Here is a 17,943-nt window from a genome sequence, read left to right on the forward strand (position 1 = left end):
CGGTGACAATACAATAAAATGTTTGTAAATTCTATTACATTTTGTGCTTGGGTTTAGAGTTGTAGGTATATAGTTTGGGTTTTATACGTTATGGTTGTGGGTTTTGGTTATGGAGGTTGCAGATTAGTTTTAACCATTCATGTAGATTTGTAAATCCCCTGTTGGGTTGTAGTGGTTTTATCCAGTTGGCTGAATAGTATAAAGGGCGACAGTTTCCATCAGTTGTGGTTCTGCTGCTGGAGAAGACAGTGCTGCTCCGACCTCCATCTGCACATGCACTTTTTAGCACATGCACTTTTTAGCACATGCACTTTGCTTGGAAATGGGGATTACTGAAAATATTTTTAAAAAATTGTGGACCACGCCATCTCCTGCCTCTTCTCCTCCTTCATTTCACTTATCTCCAATAGCTAAATAGCCAGCCTATGTCACAACAGTCCATTGGTCATTTTAAATATCTTCTAAAGACTCATCTATTTGCACTGGCTCTTAAAACAAATGTGCAACTTTAACTTTATTTTATCTTCTGGTTGTATTTTTAGACACTGTTTATCTTATTATTGTATCAGTTTTATCAGTTTCAGTATTACCTTTTATATCTATATTGTTATTATATTTTGTATTTTTACCTATATCCTTGTGCAGCAGTTTGGACACTTTGTGTTGTTGTAAATGTGCTATAGAAACAAAACTGACCTTGAATAACATAAGAGGAGTGGGAGTCTTTTACTATCTCACGATTCGATTCTGATTTTTGGGGCTACGATTCAATTCAAAATTGATTTTTGATTCAAAACTATTTGATTCATAATGATTTCTGCTTCAGTCTATAGGTTTACAAAGGATCCTCATGATCTACTCCAGTCTGCTTTGCAAGACAGAATGACAAATGCAGACATTAAAATGTCTTTCACATTTATTAAGTTTTAAATTTTTATCCATGCTTGGCAGGGAGTTTGGTGAGGCACATCAGTGTGCGTTGGTTTGCCGCTGGTGGTTGACTGCACCGTGTCCTTAAGCTCTGGGTGATGCAGCTGACAGACTGATCTCATGAAATAGTGTTGTATGTGACGCAAGTTTATTGCATTTGGGGTGCTATATGTAAGCATTTTCATCCTTGCGTGTGTGATTTAACACCATTTGATAGCGTGTCAATGCGCTAACCGCTAATCGCACTTATCATTAACCCTAACCACCAATCGCGCTAGCCGCTAATCACGCTAACCCTAACCCTAACCTCTAATCGCGCTAACCACTATGGCGTGCAGACTGCTGGCAGATTTGTTTCATTTTTTAAAATCGATTTTGGGACATCTTAAATCAATTCTGAATCGTAGTAAATGAGAATCGCGATTTTAATGTAATATATATTATAATGTAATAAACGTAACATTGCATAATCTCAGTGAAATGATACCATGACTGATACGTCACAATCAAGTTAAAGGTGGACCAATGAAAATTAGAATATGTGTAAGTAAGCTAAATCTTGCTGTGCTCTGTCGGTGACAGGGCAGTGACTGTATTCTACCAATTATTATGATATAAGTGTGGAGGTGGATATTGTTGCAGCAGGTGACGGAAAACACGTTGAACTTTGTATAAAATATTGAACAGCTGAATGAGTCCGTAGTCTTTAAACAGTCAGATCTTTGACTTATTTCTGTATGAATCATGTCTTCCTGGCCTAGTTTCATGTCAAACTGACAATGCCGTGTGTCACCACAGGTGCTTGTTTATTTCAGCCATTTACTTTCTAAACATGCTGATAACAGTTTGTACTGCTGGGTCTGGTTTTTATAGGTGTACAGAAGATGATAAAATCAAATAGGTCAGTTTTCATCTTTGTTTTTTTTGTACTTTGCCCCGTCAGTTGTGCTCAGACCACACTGCACTGTCTCTTCCTGTCGAAGATCTGATGTTTATCTCAGTCACTGATTCCACCACAGGTTGTTTGTACAGTCATTAATGTCTTTTCTGGCCACTTCATCAAAAGTCAAACTGCTTTTTTTTCCCTAGACAACAGGCTGACACAAATACAGAAACTTTGGAATAAAAGCAGAAGGAAAAGCCATACAGCCTCTAAAAATGTATTTATTCTGGCCTTTTTTGCATCAATAAAAAAAAAGACACCAGTAGAATGATATGACAAAGCTGACTTCAAGCACCAGCTCCAGCGAAGTTTATCTGGTGGCAGCATATACAACATTTGACTCGACTTCTCTTCCAGATGCCGGTCTTCGCTTTCGTTTTGGTTTTCCTTGGCAGTTGATAGTTGCGTAAGTCAGGTCGTCTGACGGCACATTCTGAAAATAAGAGTAATTACACTCACGAGTCACATACTAAATGTTTAGATCATGCAACTGTGTTTCAACAGATTGAATAAAATGGTGAGGGCTTAATGGCACAGAATGTATGCTCAAGTTAAACAAAAAATAAGGAAAAGGACTAACAAGGCTGTTTTACAGTAACATTTACAAATTTTTTGTGTTGCCTATCATAATCATCAAATGTATGAATGTTACTTGAGATTTTAGGCTTTTTTTAAATGGTTGTTTCCTTCCTGAATTTTCTGTTCCGAATGGGTGTCACATTTTTATATAACCCACAATCTATACTTAAAACAGGATTTACCTTGTTTCTCTCCTGCTGCAGCTCTTCATTTACAGCTAAATGACAAAGGTAGGAACTTAGATTAGATAATTTTGACTATTTTGGTATGGATTCACCCATTTCATAGACACAACATAAGAAGGGAGCGTTAAACATCGTATGAACCAGTAGTACCTGTCTGCCGTTTCCTGATTTTAACTGCCAGAGCAATTGTCACAACGGGTAGGACTCCACTCACACTCAGACCCCCCAGGACAGCAATAATCAGGATTTTTATCCCATCAGGGTCATCTTGGGTAAAAAAAAAAAAAAAAAAAAATCAAAGCTGTCATTAAACTGAATAAAGACTAATTAATTGGCTGTTTGGTGTCCTTGTTAACCAAACAAACATTTAGAGAATAAAAAAACTTTCACCTTGCGTCCTAATGTTTGCATCCTTGTCAGAACCACTGTTACCTTTAAAAAGAAGTATATTGCTATCCTTAATCACTGGGACAAAATATTTGAGTTACATAACATAGAAATGAAATCTGAATGCAAGACCAGATCACATGCTTACCTTGAACATTTAAGTATGTCGTCTCTGAAATGACTGTATGTCCGTTCAAATAAAATCCACAGAAGTACAGCCCCGAGTCAGAGAAATCCAAATCCTTAATATGAAGAGAGATCTTGGAGGGGTTTACCATCATCTCATATTTCTCCTTTCCAAATCCATCGCAGAATGAAGCTGTCTCATCATGCTCAAACATAGAGGAGATACAGCTGGCCTTGGTTCTGTTGGTCACTCTGAACCAGTCTGTTACAGTGGTCTGTCCAGCCTTATTAATACACGACAATGTGATGTTTTCACCAGGCTGGACCTCCACAGTCTGAGACTCAGGAACAGACCCTGAGGTCCAACCTGAAATGGACCAGAGGAATAGCTGATGAAATATGATTTACTTCAGTTCCATGTTAAAACAGCTGTATCTCACTGGATTAAACAGTAGTTCTATTTGTAAAGATTGAAAACCAGTACTTACTGTGGCAGCTGAGAAATAAAACTGTTATTACGGTGAAGACGCTCATTGTCACCAAAGATGCATCGCAGCAAAGGCATTTTATACCCCTGCAAGGGGGGTTTCATGGGGAAGAGGCGGGGTGTTGAAAAGCTTTGAAATGAAGCTGTGATGTCTCACAATCTGAGATAAAATCTACCTCAAACTACAGTAGAAAAGGAAAGCAACATGGACATTGACATTAATCATGTTTCCTGTTGTTAAAGAAGGATTCACAGAATGTTGCTCCATTAGTAAGAGCAACAACACAGATAACAGAAGGGATGCAGCAAAGCACCAGAAGAAAGGGGGGGGGGGGGTTTACTAGCAAAGGATAAGACAGTAGAGTATCATGAGAGAGCACATCAGCAGTTTTGTTTTTTACTGAAACATGGCATTGATGTGACTTCCAAGAAAGGAGGCAGTGTTAGATCATTTACCCACCAGTTTCATCTGTTTTTTTGTTGTTTTAGAGAAAAACTCATCTGTTTGGGTCTTAATTGAACTTAAAATATGTGGTCTATGCTGGATGTTGGAGTATGCATTGATATTTCACTGTAGACCTGGGTTTTCACAACCTGATCGCGGAAACATAAGGAGACCATGTAGAAGATCAGTGTCATGGAGATCAGCTCAGTTCTGTGATCAGCTGCACCACAGTAAAGACATTATAAACCCAAAAGATCAGGTTAAATTACATTTTATTCCTGCTTAGGAAATGTTTAGGCTTTCCTCTAGGAGGTGCTACAGTTTTCTGTCATTCTTCAATAAAAATGTCATACAAACTGCAAAAACACCTCTTTATGTTGGACTCTTAAACCACTGATACTTTAGTTACCCAGACTTTTCAAACTGTATTTTCGGTAAATTTTGTTTAAAATTTTGCATATGATATGTTGTGGCTTCGCCACTTGTCAAAATCCTATACTTAAAAACAATTTCCTGTAGTAGTGAAATTACAAGTAATGAAATTACAACCCCTCCAGTTCCATGGGACATTGTGTAAAATGTAAATTAAATCATGATGCAATGATTTGCAAAAATCAAACCCATGTTAATTCGATGGCAGCAACATTTCTGTAAAATTTTGGGACAAGAGCAACAAAAGTGGTGTTAAAAAGAAATGGTAACAGGTCAGTAACATGAAAGTAAACTGCAAAGTCTGATTATTTCATCATCTACAGCAGATAATATAATAAAAGATTCAGAGGATTCTGGGTGAAATCTTAGGGACAAAGTTGAAAATCTGTAATGACAGTCTGTGATCTTTGGGCCCTCAGGCAGCACTGCATTAAAAGCAGGTATGATTCTGTCATAGAAATCATGCATGGGGTTCTAGAAATCATCATCTGTGTACAGTTTGCATGATGGCACTTAAATCTACATTTGTATGAACATGATCCAAAAACATCAGTCTATGGGCCTATGCTCATTTAACATGGATGAAGGCAAAGTGGAGAACAGATTCGCTGATAGACATTGTGCTTTCCAAAGACATCCGAACATGCACAATCTCCTTTATGGATGCTGTGTCCTCCAGACTAAAGAGGAGAGGGAACGTCTGGCCTATCAGTATTCAGCTGTAAAGCCTGCGTCTGTGATGGGATGGAGCTGCAATGGTGTCTGTGGAACTTACACATCTGGAAAAACACCATTAATGCTGGTATACAGAAGTTTTAGTTAAACACATGCTCCCATCCAGACATTGTCTTTTTCAGGGAAGGCCTTGCATATGTCATTCAGACGATACTAAACCACATGGTGCCTGAGTTACAACAGCATGACTTCCTTCATATCCTGAACTGACCTGCCTTCAGACTAGACCAGTGTTTTTCCAACCTTGGGGTCAGGACCCCACGTAGGGTTTTCTGGAATTCAAATGGGGTCACTTTAAATTTCTACTAATTGATAGAAAACAGAAAAAAACAACGCACCTATGTAAAACTAACCCCATCCGAATGGGGCTTTAGAATTTAACATTAGCATTGGGTCATCCCTTTAGTTTGCTACCAAATGAATAAACCTAATATTTATTCCATCCTGTACTGTTTAGGTCAGTGTTTTTCAACCTTGGGGTCGGGACCCCACAGGGGGTCTCCTGAAATTTCTAGTAATTGATGAAAAAAAAATAAAAATACTAATAAAAAATATATGATGAGTTGAGGGAGACAATCCCAATCCATAAAAGACATGACAACTGTGAAGCTGAAACTGAAGCACTGTGGTACTGTTTATCTGTCAAATGTTTATTGTGGCAGGTTGCAGATGTTGCAGCTCTTTCATAATTCATAGTTTGATGTATTGTTTGTTCAGTATTAATTGTCAGCCTTCTAAATCCAGGCTGGACTGACTGTACATATCCTGACCAAGGAAAATAAAATTCTCACTTTGTGCAGTAATCTACACCTGGCTTTTCTACCTCCGTCCATAATAATATACATTATATAGACTAAATGTCATCTAAAATTAACGTTTATTTGCAACGTAGTATAGCAAACTATTACATGATCAAAAACTCTGGAACTCTGTGCCCCAACATTTCACACATATGTACACAGTCCATTGATCATTTTAAATATCTTTTAAAGACTCACCTATTTGCACTGGCTTTTAAAACAAATGTGCAACTTTTACTTTATTTTATCTTCTGGTTGTATTTTTAGACGCTGTTTATCTTATTATTGTGTATCTTTTTTCTCAGTTTTAGTATTATCTTTTATATCTATATATTTTTCTTATATTTTGTGTTTTTACCTGTCCTTGTGCAGCAGTTTGGACTCTTAGTAAGTAAGTAAGTAAATGTTATTTATAGAGCACTTTTCACAGACAGTCACAAAGTGCTTTATCAAATCAAATCAAAATCAAAATCAAATTTACAGAAACCCAACAGAATCCTCCAGGAGCAAACACTTGTGACTGGTGACAGTAGCGAGGAAAAACTTCCCTTTAACAGCAGAATCCTTGAGCAGACCCAGACTCCTGAAGGATGACCGTCTGCCTTGACCAGTGGGGTTAAAAGAGAGAGAGTAAAGGAGGAGAAAAGAGAGAGTGATAGAGATATAGAGAGACTGGGGAAGAGGGGGTAGGTAGGGGGAGACACATGGAGTACATGTAACACTGTAAAGTAGCAACTTTACATTGTGAAAAATGAATAAAACAGTACAAGTAGAATACAATTAGAATACCCGTGAAACACAGTAAAGTACCATTAAAACAGTTTAAAATATGATGAATACATAGAGTGCAATCAGTTTGTGGTGGCCCTGAGTCAGGTGGGAAAATAAAAAGCCTGTTTGAACAGGAGTGTTTTGAGGTGTTTTTTTAAAACTCTCTGCAGTCCATGGACCGTAGGTGTAGAGGCAGGTCATTCCACAGACGTGGTGCTACAGCTTTAAAAGACCTGTCACCGCGTGTGCTAAAACAGGTGTGTGGAACCATCAGCAGGTGCTGTTCTGAAGACCTCAGGCTACGAGCTGAGCTGTAAGGCTGGATCAGGGAAGCAATGTGTGCAGGGGCCTGGCCATGTAGGGCCCGGAAGGTTAGCACCAGAATTTTGAAATGAAAACGATATAAAACAGGGAGCCAGTGGAGAGATTTAAGAATGGGAGTGATGTGGGTTCTCCTGTTTGTGCGGGTCAGAAGCCTTACAGCAGAGTTCTGGACAAACTGTAGACGGGCCAGCTCCTTCTTGTTTAAGCATGTAAACAGGCTGTTACAGTAGTCTAAGCGAGAAGACACAAAAGCGTGAACAATCATCTCAAGCTCATTGATGGACACCATAGACCTGAGTTTGGAGATGTTGCGTAGTTAGAAGAAACAGTTTTTCACTAAGTGTTTGGAGTAAAATTCTAAAGACATGGCCTTGTCAAAGATGACACCCAGATTCCTCAGTTTGGTCTTTACTGGAGAGCTCAGGTCTCCGAGGTGTTGTTTAATCCCTGGGATTGCACTGTCTGGGGCAATAATGAGGGTCACCGTTTGGCTGGAGTTCAGCTGGAGGCTGTTATCATTTAGCCACTGTTTCAGCTCTGACAAGCAGTTGATTAAGGAACTCAGTTTGTGGGGCTCAGAGGATTTAAAGGAGCAGTATATCTGGATGTCATCCGCGAATAGATGATAGGAGACATCACTATACTGCCGGATAATGTGGCCAAGAGGGAGGACAGAGTAAGAACAGGACTGATCACAGGACAGAGCCTTGGAGCACACCACACAGTAGATCCGCTGAGTCAGACCGGATGTTATTGATTGACACGCTGAAGCTTCTGCCAGTCAGTTAAGAGGAGAACCAGTCTGGCACAGGACCTGACATCCCTTCCAGGTTCCTCAGTCTCTCAATCATTATGGTATGGTCCACTGTGTCAAAGGCCAAGGAGAGATCTAGCAGGACCAAGACCGTGGATTTCTCGGAGTCGGCCGCCATCAGGATTTCACTAGACACTTTTAATAGTGTGGTTTCTGTTGAGTGGCGTTGTCTAAACCCAGACTGAAAAGTGTCATAATTCTGGTGTGTCTCCAGAAAAGCTGTAAGTTGTTTAGATACTGCCTTCTCAAGGATTTTGGCCAGTAGGGGGAGCTGTGATATCGGCCTGTGGCTTTTGAGTTCAGTGGGGTCCATGATGGTTTTCTTTAGTTTTGGTTCTACGATGGCCTGTTTGAAGGAGCTGGGAAACAAACCAGTTGAGAGCGACAGGTTAAAAAACTTTGTGACCCATGGTCCAATTGTGTCAAAGACACTGACAAGAAGCTTATGGGGGAGGATGTCTGCAGAGTTGGAGGAGGGTCTCGTTTTAGATAAAAGTGCCGAGATGTCTCCAATGTCACAGGGTCGAAGGAGGACCAAGTTTGAAGAGGGGGATCAGCTCGGGTCAGACAGCCAGAGGGTGGTGGGATATTGTTTAATATCCCTGAGCTTATCTGTGAAAAAGTTTAGGAAGTCATTGATGTCAGCTTTAGCATGGGGGCAACAGGGACAGCAGGGGACACAATGGACTGGATTGTGTCAAAGATTACTTTGGGGTTTTTCTTGTTTGTAGCTATAAGTTTGTGGAAATAGCTGGATCTTGCCTCTTTAATCATTTTATTTAAGGAGGTTATGAGATCCTTAAGATGTGACCTGTGTACTTCCAACTGGGTTGATTTCCAAAGACGCTCAGTTTTGCAACAAATTCTCCTGAAATTTAAAATGTTTTCATTCATCCAAGGACAAGACCACTTGCGAGTGACATTGGTTTTCAGGGGAGCCACCTGGTCAAGAATAGAGCTGCAGTGTGTGGCAAAGCACTGCATAAACTCATCAACATTGGAACGCTCATTAAAAAGATAAGAGTTAAACAGGGCATGGAAATCCTGGGCTGTGGACTCTGTAATAATCCTCCTCTTGGCCCTTCTAGGTGCAGGCTTTGGGCTCAAAAGGCACACACAAATCAAAAAACACACCACAATGATCACTTAAGTGGACATCCTCAACACACACATTTGTGACGTGTAAGCCCAGTGAGAATACAAAGTCCAGGGTATGCCCTTCCCTGTGGGTGGGGCCAGATACATGTTGCTTAAGGTCAAAAGTGTCAGTCATAGTTAAAAGTTCCATTGCTGGGCTGGATGAGTCATTGTCAATGTGCAGATTAAAATCCCCAAGAATTAAAACCTTCTCCACATCTTATTGATGTTAGGAAATCACTAAAATCATTTAAGAAGGCACCAGCAGGGCCAGGGGGACGGTAGATTAAAAAACAGTAAAACACACTGGAGGAGCCAGTCTTGATCATTTGTGATTCAAGTGAGGGAAAGTCATTGGTGCTCATCCTTCTGCATGTGTATTTGTCTTGGTACACTACAACAAGGCCACCACCCCGGCGACGGGGGCGGGGCTGACCAACAGCAGAACAGCCAGGAGGGCACAGCTCATTTAAATGAATGAACTCCCCATCCCTCTGCCACGTCTCCGTCAGGAATAATGTGTCCAAGTTGCTGCTAGTGAAAAGCTCATTTAGGGAGAAGGATTTGTTAGCGATGGAACGTGTATTTAGTAACCCAAACCGACTAGGGGGTGGTGACGTCATGGTGTTCGTGACCGCTGTGTGTAATGGGATCAGTCTCAACCACCTACGATAACTTTTAGCAGGGTGCAACCCCATACGTGAACTGGAAATAACAGGAATGGGGAAGAGCAAGGCAGAGGTGTAGGCTGCCGGTGATGGGGAAGGAGAAGAATTCACTGAGGAGGTTGATTGACAGCTGAACAGTGAGGGCCTGGGAGAGGAGGAGAGATCAGTTGGAGTGGTAATCATTCTCATTACAGATTTTACAGGAGACTCTGAACATGGTGATATTAGATGTGACCAGCAGGGGGAGCAGGTGACTGCAGCAGAAGAGGTAGAGCATAATCACATAGGCGTGGGTGTGGTTTTAGTCAGGACAGCGTGTTGGATGTTTTGAGCCAAGACCCTGCTGCCCAGTCTAGAGGGGTGGACACCATCGGACTAGTAAAAGGAGGAGCGGTTCCAGAACAGATTAAAGTTATCAATAAAACTGAAGCCATTCAGAGTGCAAGCAGACTGGAGCCAGGTGTTCAGGCTGAGGAGTCGGCTGAAACGCCCCACACCACGGGCAAAGGAGTGGAGGGGCCCGGAAATGAAAACAGCCTTCCCAGATCCTGTCAGTTTATCAAAGAAGTTTTTAAAATGAACCTTTGTCACTTCGGACTGTTGAAGAGAAGTATCATTAAAGCCCACGTGAACTATGATACGGGTAATGGTGGACGGCAGTGAGAGCAGCAGCTGAGGCAGTTCATGGAGGATAGAAGTGACAGTTGAACCGGGGAAACACTTGGTTATGGCATTAAAGAAACGGACCTTACGGATGATGGAGTCCCCAAGGATAGCGGTGGTTGGAGGGAAAAGTGGTCGAGGAGACGGTGTTGAGGGTGAAGGGTTTCTGGTCTCTTCAGGTGGACATTCCACGGGTGGACCGTCAGAGTGACGGCAGACGGCCTCTCGGAGAAGGCGGCGCTGGGCCGAGGGGCGGGGACCCTGGGTCGAAGGCTTCACAGGGGGGCCGGTGTCACGGCTGTCGCCAGTAATTAGCTCGGTGGCAGCCACGGTGTCAGCAGGAGCCGGTTCCCAGACAGAGCCAGGTGGGATGGGGAGCACACTAACAGTGGCGGGGGGAGCCGGAGCATCCTCCATGGACAGGACGCCGAAGCGGTTTGATGTGCTGATGCTTGGCGTTGGTGAGACTTTGCTTGTGTTCTTTTTGTGACCACGAATCACCACTTCAGACCAGGGTGTAGAACACAGGGGACAAGGACATGCAGAGGATGGATCCCAGAGAGCTGGGCATTTTTCTCCGCTAGTTCTGCAGAGAGGCGCAGTATTTCCTCTTTGAGATCCGCGATCATCTGGTAGGCCTTTACCAGGGTTTTGTTGGCTTGGACAAGCGGACTATCTCCGGGTGTTGTGGATGACGCCATGGTGGTAGCAGCGAGATACCAGGGGCAGAGTGCGGGAAGCGGTCGGTGACAGCCACAGATAAGGATCCACTTACAATACTTACCTGCCTTGATGGCAGTTTGGGTCGATGGCGCTGTATGGGTAAAAAGACGGAGAGAAAAGAAATCTAACAATCGATCACTTCGATTATTAGATTAGACCAATCAAGTTAAAAAGACATTGTTAAGAAGTTAAGATTGAGTGAAAAAAGTGTTAAAAGGCAAAAAATAAGTAGTTTAAAGGCTATATTTCTGGGAGTAGGTACACTGGCGGTTTGACAGATGCCACTTTGCGTTGTTGTAAATGTGCTATAGAAACAAAACTGACCTTGAATAACATAATAGGAGTGAAAATCTTTTACTATCTCAGGATTCGATTCGATTCTGATTTTTGGGGCTACGATTTGATTCAAAATCAATTTTTGATTCAAAACTATTTGATTCATAATGATTTCTGCTTCAGTCAATAGGTTTACAAAGGATCCTCATGATCTACTCCAGTCTGCTTTGCAAGACAGAATGACAAAGGCAGACATTAAAATGTCTTTTTCACATTTATTATGTTTAAATATTTATCCATGCTTGGCAGGGAGTTTGGTGAGGCACATCATTGTGCGTTTGTTAGCCGCTGGTGGTTGACTGCACCGTGTCCTTAAGCTCTGGGTGATGCAGCTGACAGACTGATCTCATGAAATCATGTTGTATGTGACGCAAGTTTATTACATTTGGGGTGCTATATGTAAGCATTTTGATCCTTTCATGTGTGATTTAACAACATTTGATAGTGTGTCAATGCGCTAACCGCTAATCGCGCTAATCATTAACCCTAACCGCTAATCGTGCTAGCCACTAATCGCGCTAAACCTAACCCTAACCGCTAATCGCACTAACCGCTATGGCGTGCAGACTGCTAGCAGATTTGTTTCATTTTTTAAAATAGATTTTGGGACATTTTAAATCCATTCTTAATCATAGTAAATGAGAATTGCGATTTGTTATTTGAATTGATTTTTTTGGCACACCCCTATAACGTAATAAAGGTGACATTGCATAATCTCAATGAAATGATACCATGACTGATACGTCACAATCAAGTTAAAGGTGGACCAGTGACAGAGCAGTGACTGTATTCTACCAAATATTATGATGTAAGTGTGGAGGTGGATATTGTTGCAGCAGGTGAAGGAAAACAAGTTGAACTTTGTATAAAATATTGAACAGCTGAATGAGTCCATAGTCTTTACACAGTCAAATCTTTGACTTATTTCTGTATGAATCATGTCTTCCTGGCCAAGTTTATGTCAAACTGACAATGCCGTGTGTCACCACAGGTGCTTGTTTATTTCAGCCATTTACTTTCTAAACATGCTGATACCAGTTTGTACCGCTGGGTCTGGTTTTTATAGGTGTACAGAAGATGATAAAATCAAATAGGTCAGTTTTCATCTTTGTTTGTTTTTTTTTTTTTTACTTTGTCTCGTCAGTTGTGCTCAGACCACACTGCGCTGTCTCTTCCTGTCGAAGATCTGATGTTTATCTCAGTCACTGATTCCACCACAGGTTGTTTGTACAGTCATTAATGTCTTTTCTGGCCACTTCATCAAAAGTCAAACTGCTGACACAAAAACTGAAACTTTGAAACAAAAGCAGAAGGAAAAGCCATACAGCCTCTAAAAATGTATTTATTCTGGCCTTTTTGGCATCAATAAAAAAAAGACACATCAGTAGAATGATACGACAAAGCAGACTTCGACCACCAGTTCCAGTTAAGTTTATCTGGTGGCAGCATATACAACATGTGGCTCGATTTCTCCTCCAGATGCCGGTCTTCGCTTTCTTTTTGGTTTTGCTTGGAAATTGATAGCTGCGTAGGTCAGGTTATCCGACAGCACATTCTGAAAATAAGAGTAATTACACTCATGAGTCACATACAAAATGTTTAGATCATGCAAGTGAGTTTCAACAGATTGAATAAAATAGTGAGGGCTTAAAGGCACAGAATGTATGCTCATGTAAAAAAGGAAAAAGACTAACAAGGCTGTTTTACTGTAAAATTAACAATTTTTTGTATTATGTATCATAATCGTTAAATGTATGAATGTTACCTGAGGTTTTAGGGGGTTTTTTTTTGGTTGCTTCCGTGCTGAATTTTCTGTTCCAAATGGATGTCACATTTTTACATAACCCACAATCTATATTTAAAACAGGATTTACCTTGTTTCTCTCCTTCTGCAGCTCTTCATTTACAGCTAAATGACAAAGGTAGGAACTTAGATTAGATCATGTTTTACTATTTTAGTATGGATACACCCATTTCATAGACACAACATAAGAAGGGAGCATTAAGTAACGTATGAACCAGTAGTACCTGTCTGCAGTTTCCTGATTTTAACTGCCAGAGCAATTGTTACAATGGCAAGGACCCCGCTCAGACCCCCCAGGACAGCAATAATCAGGATTTTTATCCCATCAGGGTCATCTTGGGTAAAAAAATTAAAAAAAAAAAATCAAAGCTGTCATTAAACTGAATAAAGACAAATTAATTGGCTGTTTGGTGTCCTTGTTAATCAAACAAACATTTAGAGAATAAAAAAACTTTCACCTTCAGTCCTAATGTTTGCATCCTTGTCAGAACCACTGTTACCTTTAAAGAGAAGTATATTGCTATCCTTAATCATTGTGACAAAATATTTGAGTTACATAACATAGATATGAAATCTGAATGCAAGACCAGATCACATGCTTACCTTGAACATTTAAGTATGTCGTCTCTGAAATGACTGTATGTCTGTTCAAATAAAATCCACATAAGTACAGCCCCGAGTCAGAGAAATCCAAATCCTTGATGTGAAGAGAGATCTTGGAGGGGTTTACCATCATCTCATATTTCTCTTTTCCAAATCCATCGCAGAATGAAACTTTACCATCATGGCCAAATTTAGAGGAGATACAGCTGGCCTTGGTTCTGTTGGTCACTCTGAACCAGTCTGTTATAGTGCGATATCTAGCCTTATTAATACACGACAATGTGATGTTTTCACCAGGCTGGACCTCCACAGTCTGAGACTCAGGAACAGACCCTGAGGTCCAACCTGAAATGGACCAGAGGAATAGCTGATGAAATATGATTTACTTCATTTCCATGTTAAAACAGCTGTATCTCACTGGATTAAACAGTAGTTCTATTTGTAAAGATTGAAAACCAGTACTTACTGTGGCAGCTGAGAAATAAAACTGTTATTACGGTGAAGACGCTCATTGTCATCAAAGATGCATCGCAGCAAAGGCATTTTATACCCCTGCAAGGGGGGTTTCATGGGGAAGGGGCGGGGTATTGAAAAGCTTTGAAATGAAGCTGTGATGTCTCACAATCTGAGATGAAATAAACCTCAAACTACAGTAGAAAAGGAAAGTAACATGGACATTGACATTAATCATGTTTCCTGTTGTTAAAGAAGGATTCACAGAATGTTGCTCCATTAGTAAGAGCAACAACACAGATAACAGAAGGGATGCAGCAAAGCACCAGAAGAAAGGGGGGGGGGGGGGGGGGGGGTTTACTAGCAAAGGTTAAGACAGTAGAGTATCATGAGAAAGCACATCAGCAGTTTTGTTTTTTACTGAAACGTGGTATTGATGTGACTTCCAAGAAAGGAGGCAGTGTTAGATCATTTACCCACCAGTTTCATCTCTGTTTTTTTTGTTGTTTTAGAGAAAAACTCATCTGTTTGGGTCTTAATTGAACTTAAAATATGTGGTCTATGCTGGATGTTGGAGTATGCATTGATATTTCACTGTAGACCTGGGTTTTCACAACCTGATTGCGGAAACATAAGGAGACCATGTAGAAGATCAGTGTCATGGAGATCAGCTCAGTTCTGTGATCAGCTGCACCACAGTAAAGACATTATAAACCCAAAAGATCAGGTTAAATTACATTTTATTCCTGCTTAGGAAATGTTTAGGCTTTCCTCTAGGAGGTGCTACAGTTTTCTGTCATTCTTCAATAAAAATGTCATACAAACTGCAAAAACGCCTCTTTATGTTGGGCTCTTAAACCACTGATACTTTAGTTACCCAGACTTTTCAAACTGTATTTTCGGTAAATTTTGTTTAAAATTTTGCATGTGATGTGTTGTGACTTCGCCACTTGTCAAAATCCTATACTTAAAAACAATTTCCTGTAGTAGTGAAATTACAAGTAATGAAATTACAACCCCTCCAGTTCCATGGGACATTGTGTAAAATGTAAATTAAATCATGATGCAATGATTTGCAAATATCAAACCCATGTTAATTCGATGGCAGCAACATTTCTGTAAAATTTTGGGACAAGAGCAGAAACAGTGGTGTTAAAAAGAAATGGTAACAGGTCAGTAACATGAAAGTAAACTGCAAAGTCTGATTATTTCATCATCTACAGCAGATAATATAATAAAAGATTCAGAGGATTCTGGGTGAAATCTTAGGGACAAGGCTGAAAATCAGTAATGACAGTCTGTGATCTTTGGGCCCTCAGGCAGCACTGCATTAAAAGCAGGTATGATTCTGTCATAGAAATCATGCATGGGCTTCTAGAAATCATCATCTGTGTACAGTTTGCATGATGGCACTTAAATCGACATTTGTGTGAACATGATCCAAAAACATCAGTCTATGGGCCTACGCTCATTTAACACGGATGGAGGCAAAGTGGGAAACAGATTCGCTGATAGACATTGTGCTTTCCAAAGACATCCAAACATGCACAATCTCCTTTATAGATGCTGTGTCCTCCAGACTAAAGAGGAGAGGGAACGTCTGGCCTATCAGTATTCAGCTGTAAAGCCTGCGTCTGTGATGGGATGGAGCTGCAATGGTGTGTATGGAATTGGCAACTTACACATCTGGGAAAACACCATTAATGCTGGTATACAGAAGTTTTAGTTAAACACATGCTTCCATCCAGACATTGTCTTTTTCAGGGAAGGCCTTGCATATGTCATTCAGACGATACTAAACCACACAGTGCCTGAGTTACAACAGCATGACTTCCTTCATATCCTGAACTGACCTGCCTTCAGACTAGACCAGTGTTCTTCCAACCTTGGGGTCGGGACCCCATGTAGGGTCGTCTGGAATTCAAATGGGGTCGCCTGAAATTTCTAGTAATTGATAAAAAAAAAAAAAAAAAGGAAAAAAACAACGCACCTATGTAAAACTAATCCCATCTGACTAGGGCTTTAGAATTTAACATTAGCATTGGGTCATCCCTTTAGTTTGCAACCAAATGAATAAACCTAATATTTATTCCATCCTGTACTGTTTAGGTCAGTGTTTTTCAACCTTGGGGTCAGGACCCCACATGGGGTCACCTGAAATTTCTAGTAATTGATAAAAATAAAAAAAATTTAAAAAAACAACAACAAAAAAAACAAAATTTACTAATAAAAAATATATGATGAGTTGAGGGAGACAATCACAATCCATAAAAGACATGACAAACTGTGAAGCTGAAACTGAAGCACTGTGGTACTGTTTATCTGTCAAATGTTTATTGTGGCAGGTTGCAGATGTTGCAGCTCTTTCATAATTCATAGTTTGATGTATTGTTTGTTCAGTATTAATTGTCAGCCTTGTAAATCCAAGCTGGACTGACTGTACATATCCTGACCAAGGAAAATAAAATTCTCACTTTGTGCAGTAATCTACACCTGGCTTTTCTACCTCCGTCCATAATAATATACATTATATAGACTAAATGTCATCTAAAATTAACGTTTATTTGCAACGTAGTATAGCAAACTATTACATGATCAAAAACTCTGGAACTCTGTGCCCCAACATATCACACATATGTACACAGTCCATTGATCATTTTAAATATCTTTTAAAGACTCACCTATTTGCACTGGCTTTTAAAACAAATGTGCAACTTTTACTTTATTTTATCTTCTGGTTGTATTTTTAGACGCTGTTTATCTTATTATTGTGTATCTTTTTTCTCAGTTTTAGTATTATCTTTTATATCTATATATTTTTCTTATATTTTGTGTTTTTACCTGTCCTTGTGCAGCAGTTTGGACTCTTAGTAAGTAAGGAAGTAAATGTTATTTATAGAGCACTTTTCACAGACAGTCACAAAGTGCTTTATCAAATCAAAATCAAATCAAATTTACAGAAACCCAACAGAATCCTCCAGGAGCAAACACTTGTGACTGGTGACAGTGGCGAGGAAAAACTTCCCTTTAACAGCAGAATCCTTGAGCAGACCCAGACTCCTGAAGGATGACCGTCTGCCTTGACCAGTGGGGTTAAAAGAGAGAGAGTAAAGGAGGAGAAAAGAGAGAGTGATAGAGATATAGAGAGACTGGGGAAGAGGGGGTAGGTAGGGGGAGACACATGGAGTACATGTAACACTGTAAAGTAGCAACTTTACATTGTGAAAAATGAATAAAACAGTACAAGTAGAATACAATTAGAATACCCGTGAAACACAGTAAAGTACCATTAAAACAGTTTAAAATATGATGAATACATAGAGTGCAATCAGTTTGTGGTGGCCCTGAGTCAGGTGGGAAAATAAAAAGCCTGTTTGAACAGGAGTGTTTTGAGGTGTTTTTTTAAAACTCTCTGCAGTCCATGGACCGTAGGTGTAGAGGCAGGTCATTCCACAGACGTGGTGCTACAGCTTTAAAGGACCTGTCACCGCGTGTGCTAAAACAGGTGTGTGGAACCATCAGCAGGTGCTGTTCTGAAGACCTCAGGCTACGAGCTGAGCTGTAAGGCTGGATCAGGGAAGCAATGTGTGCAGGGGCC

The 17,943-nt window shown here is 40.4% G+C and overlaps 2 protein-coding genes across 2 annotated transcripts; both read right to left on the reverse strand.

The window, feature by feature from the left end:
- Window positions 1-2,159: 2,159 nt before the first annotated feature.
- Window positions 2,160-3,684, reverse strand: LOC115438998 (uncharacterized). Its single transcript, XM_030162893.1, has 6 exons — window positions 3,639-3,684; window positions 3,173-3,517; window positions 3,028-3,069; window positions 2,788-2,904; window positions 2,635-2,669; window positions 2,160-2,306 (listed from the first exon to the last, which is right to left on the reverse strand). Exons 1-6 carry the CDS (start codon window positions 3,682-3,684, stop codon window positions 2,184-2,186), a joined length of 708 nt encoding a protein of 235 aa, XP_030018753.1. The 3' UTR covers window positions 2,160-2,183.
- A 9,207-nt stretch (window positions 3,685-12,891) lies between these two features.
- Window positions 12,892-14,404, reverse strand: LOC115439000 (uncharacterized). Its single transcript, XM_030162894.1, has 6 exons — window positions 14,359-14,404; window positions 13,893-14,237; window positions 13,748-13,789; window positions 13,514-13,624; window positions 13,360-13,394; window positions 12,892-13,040 (listed from the first exon to the last, which is right to left on the reverse strand). Exons 1-6 carry the CDS (start codon window positions 14,402-14,404, stop codon window positions 12,918-12,920), a joined length of 702 nt encoding a protein of 233 aa, XP_030018754.1. The 3' UTR covers window positions 12,892-12,917.
- Window positions 14,405-17,943: the final 3,539 nt, after the last annotated feature.

This window comes from Sphaeramia orbicularis, chromosome 18 (genome assembly GCF_902148855.1).
Source record: "Sphaeramia orbicularis chromosome 18, fSphaOr1.1, whole genome shotgun sequence".
NCBI classification, from domain to species: domain Eukaryota; kingdom Metazoa; phylum Chordata; class Actinopteri; order Kurtiformes; family Apogonidae; genus Sphaeramia; species Sphaeramia orbicularis.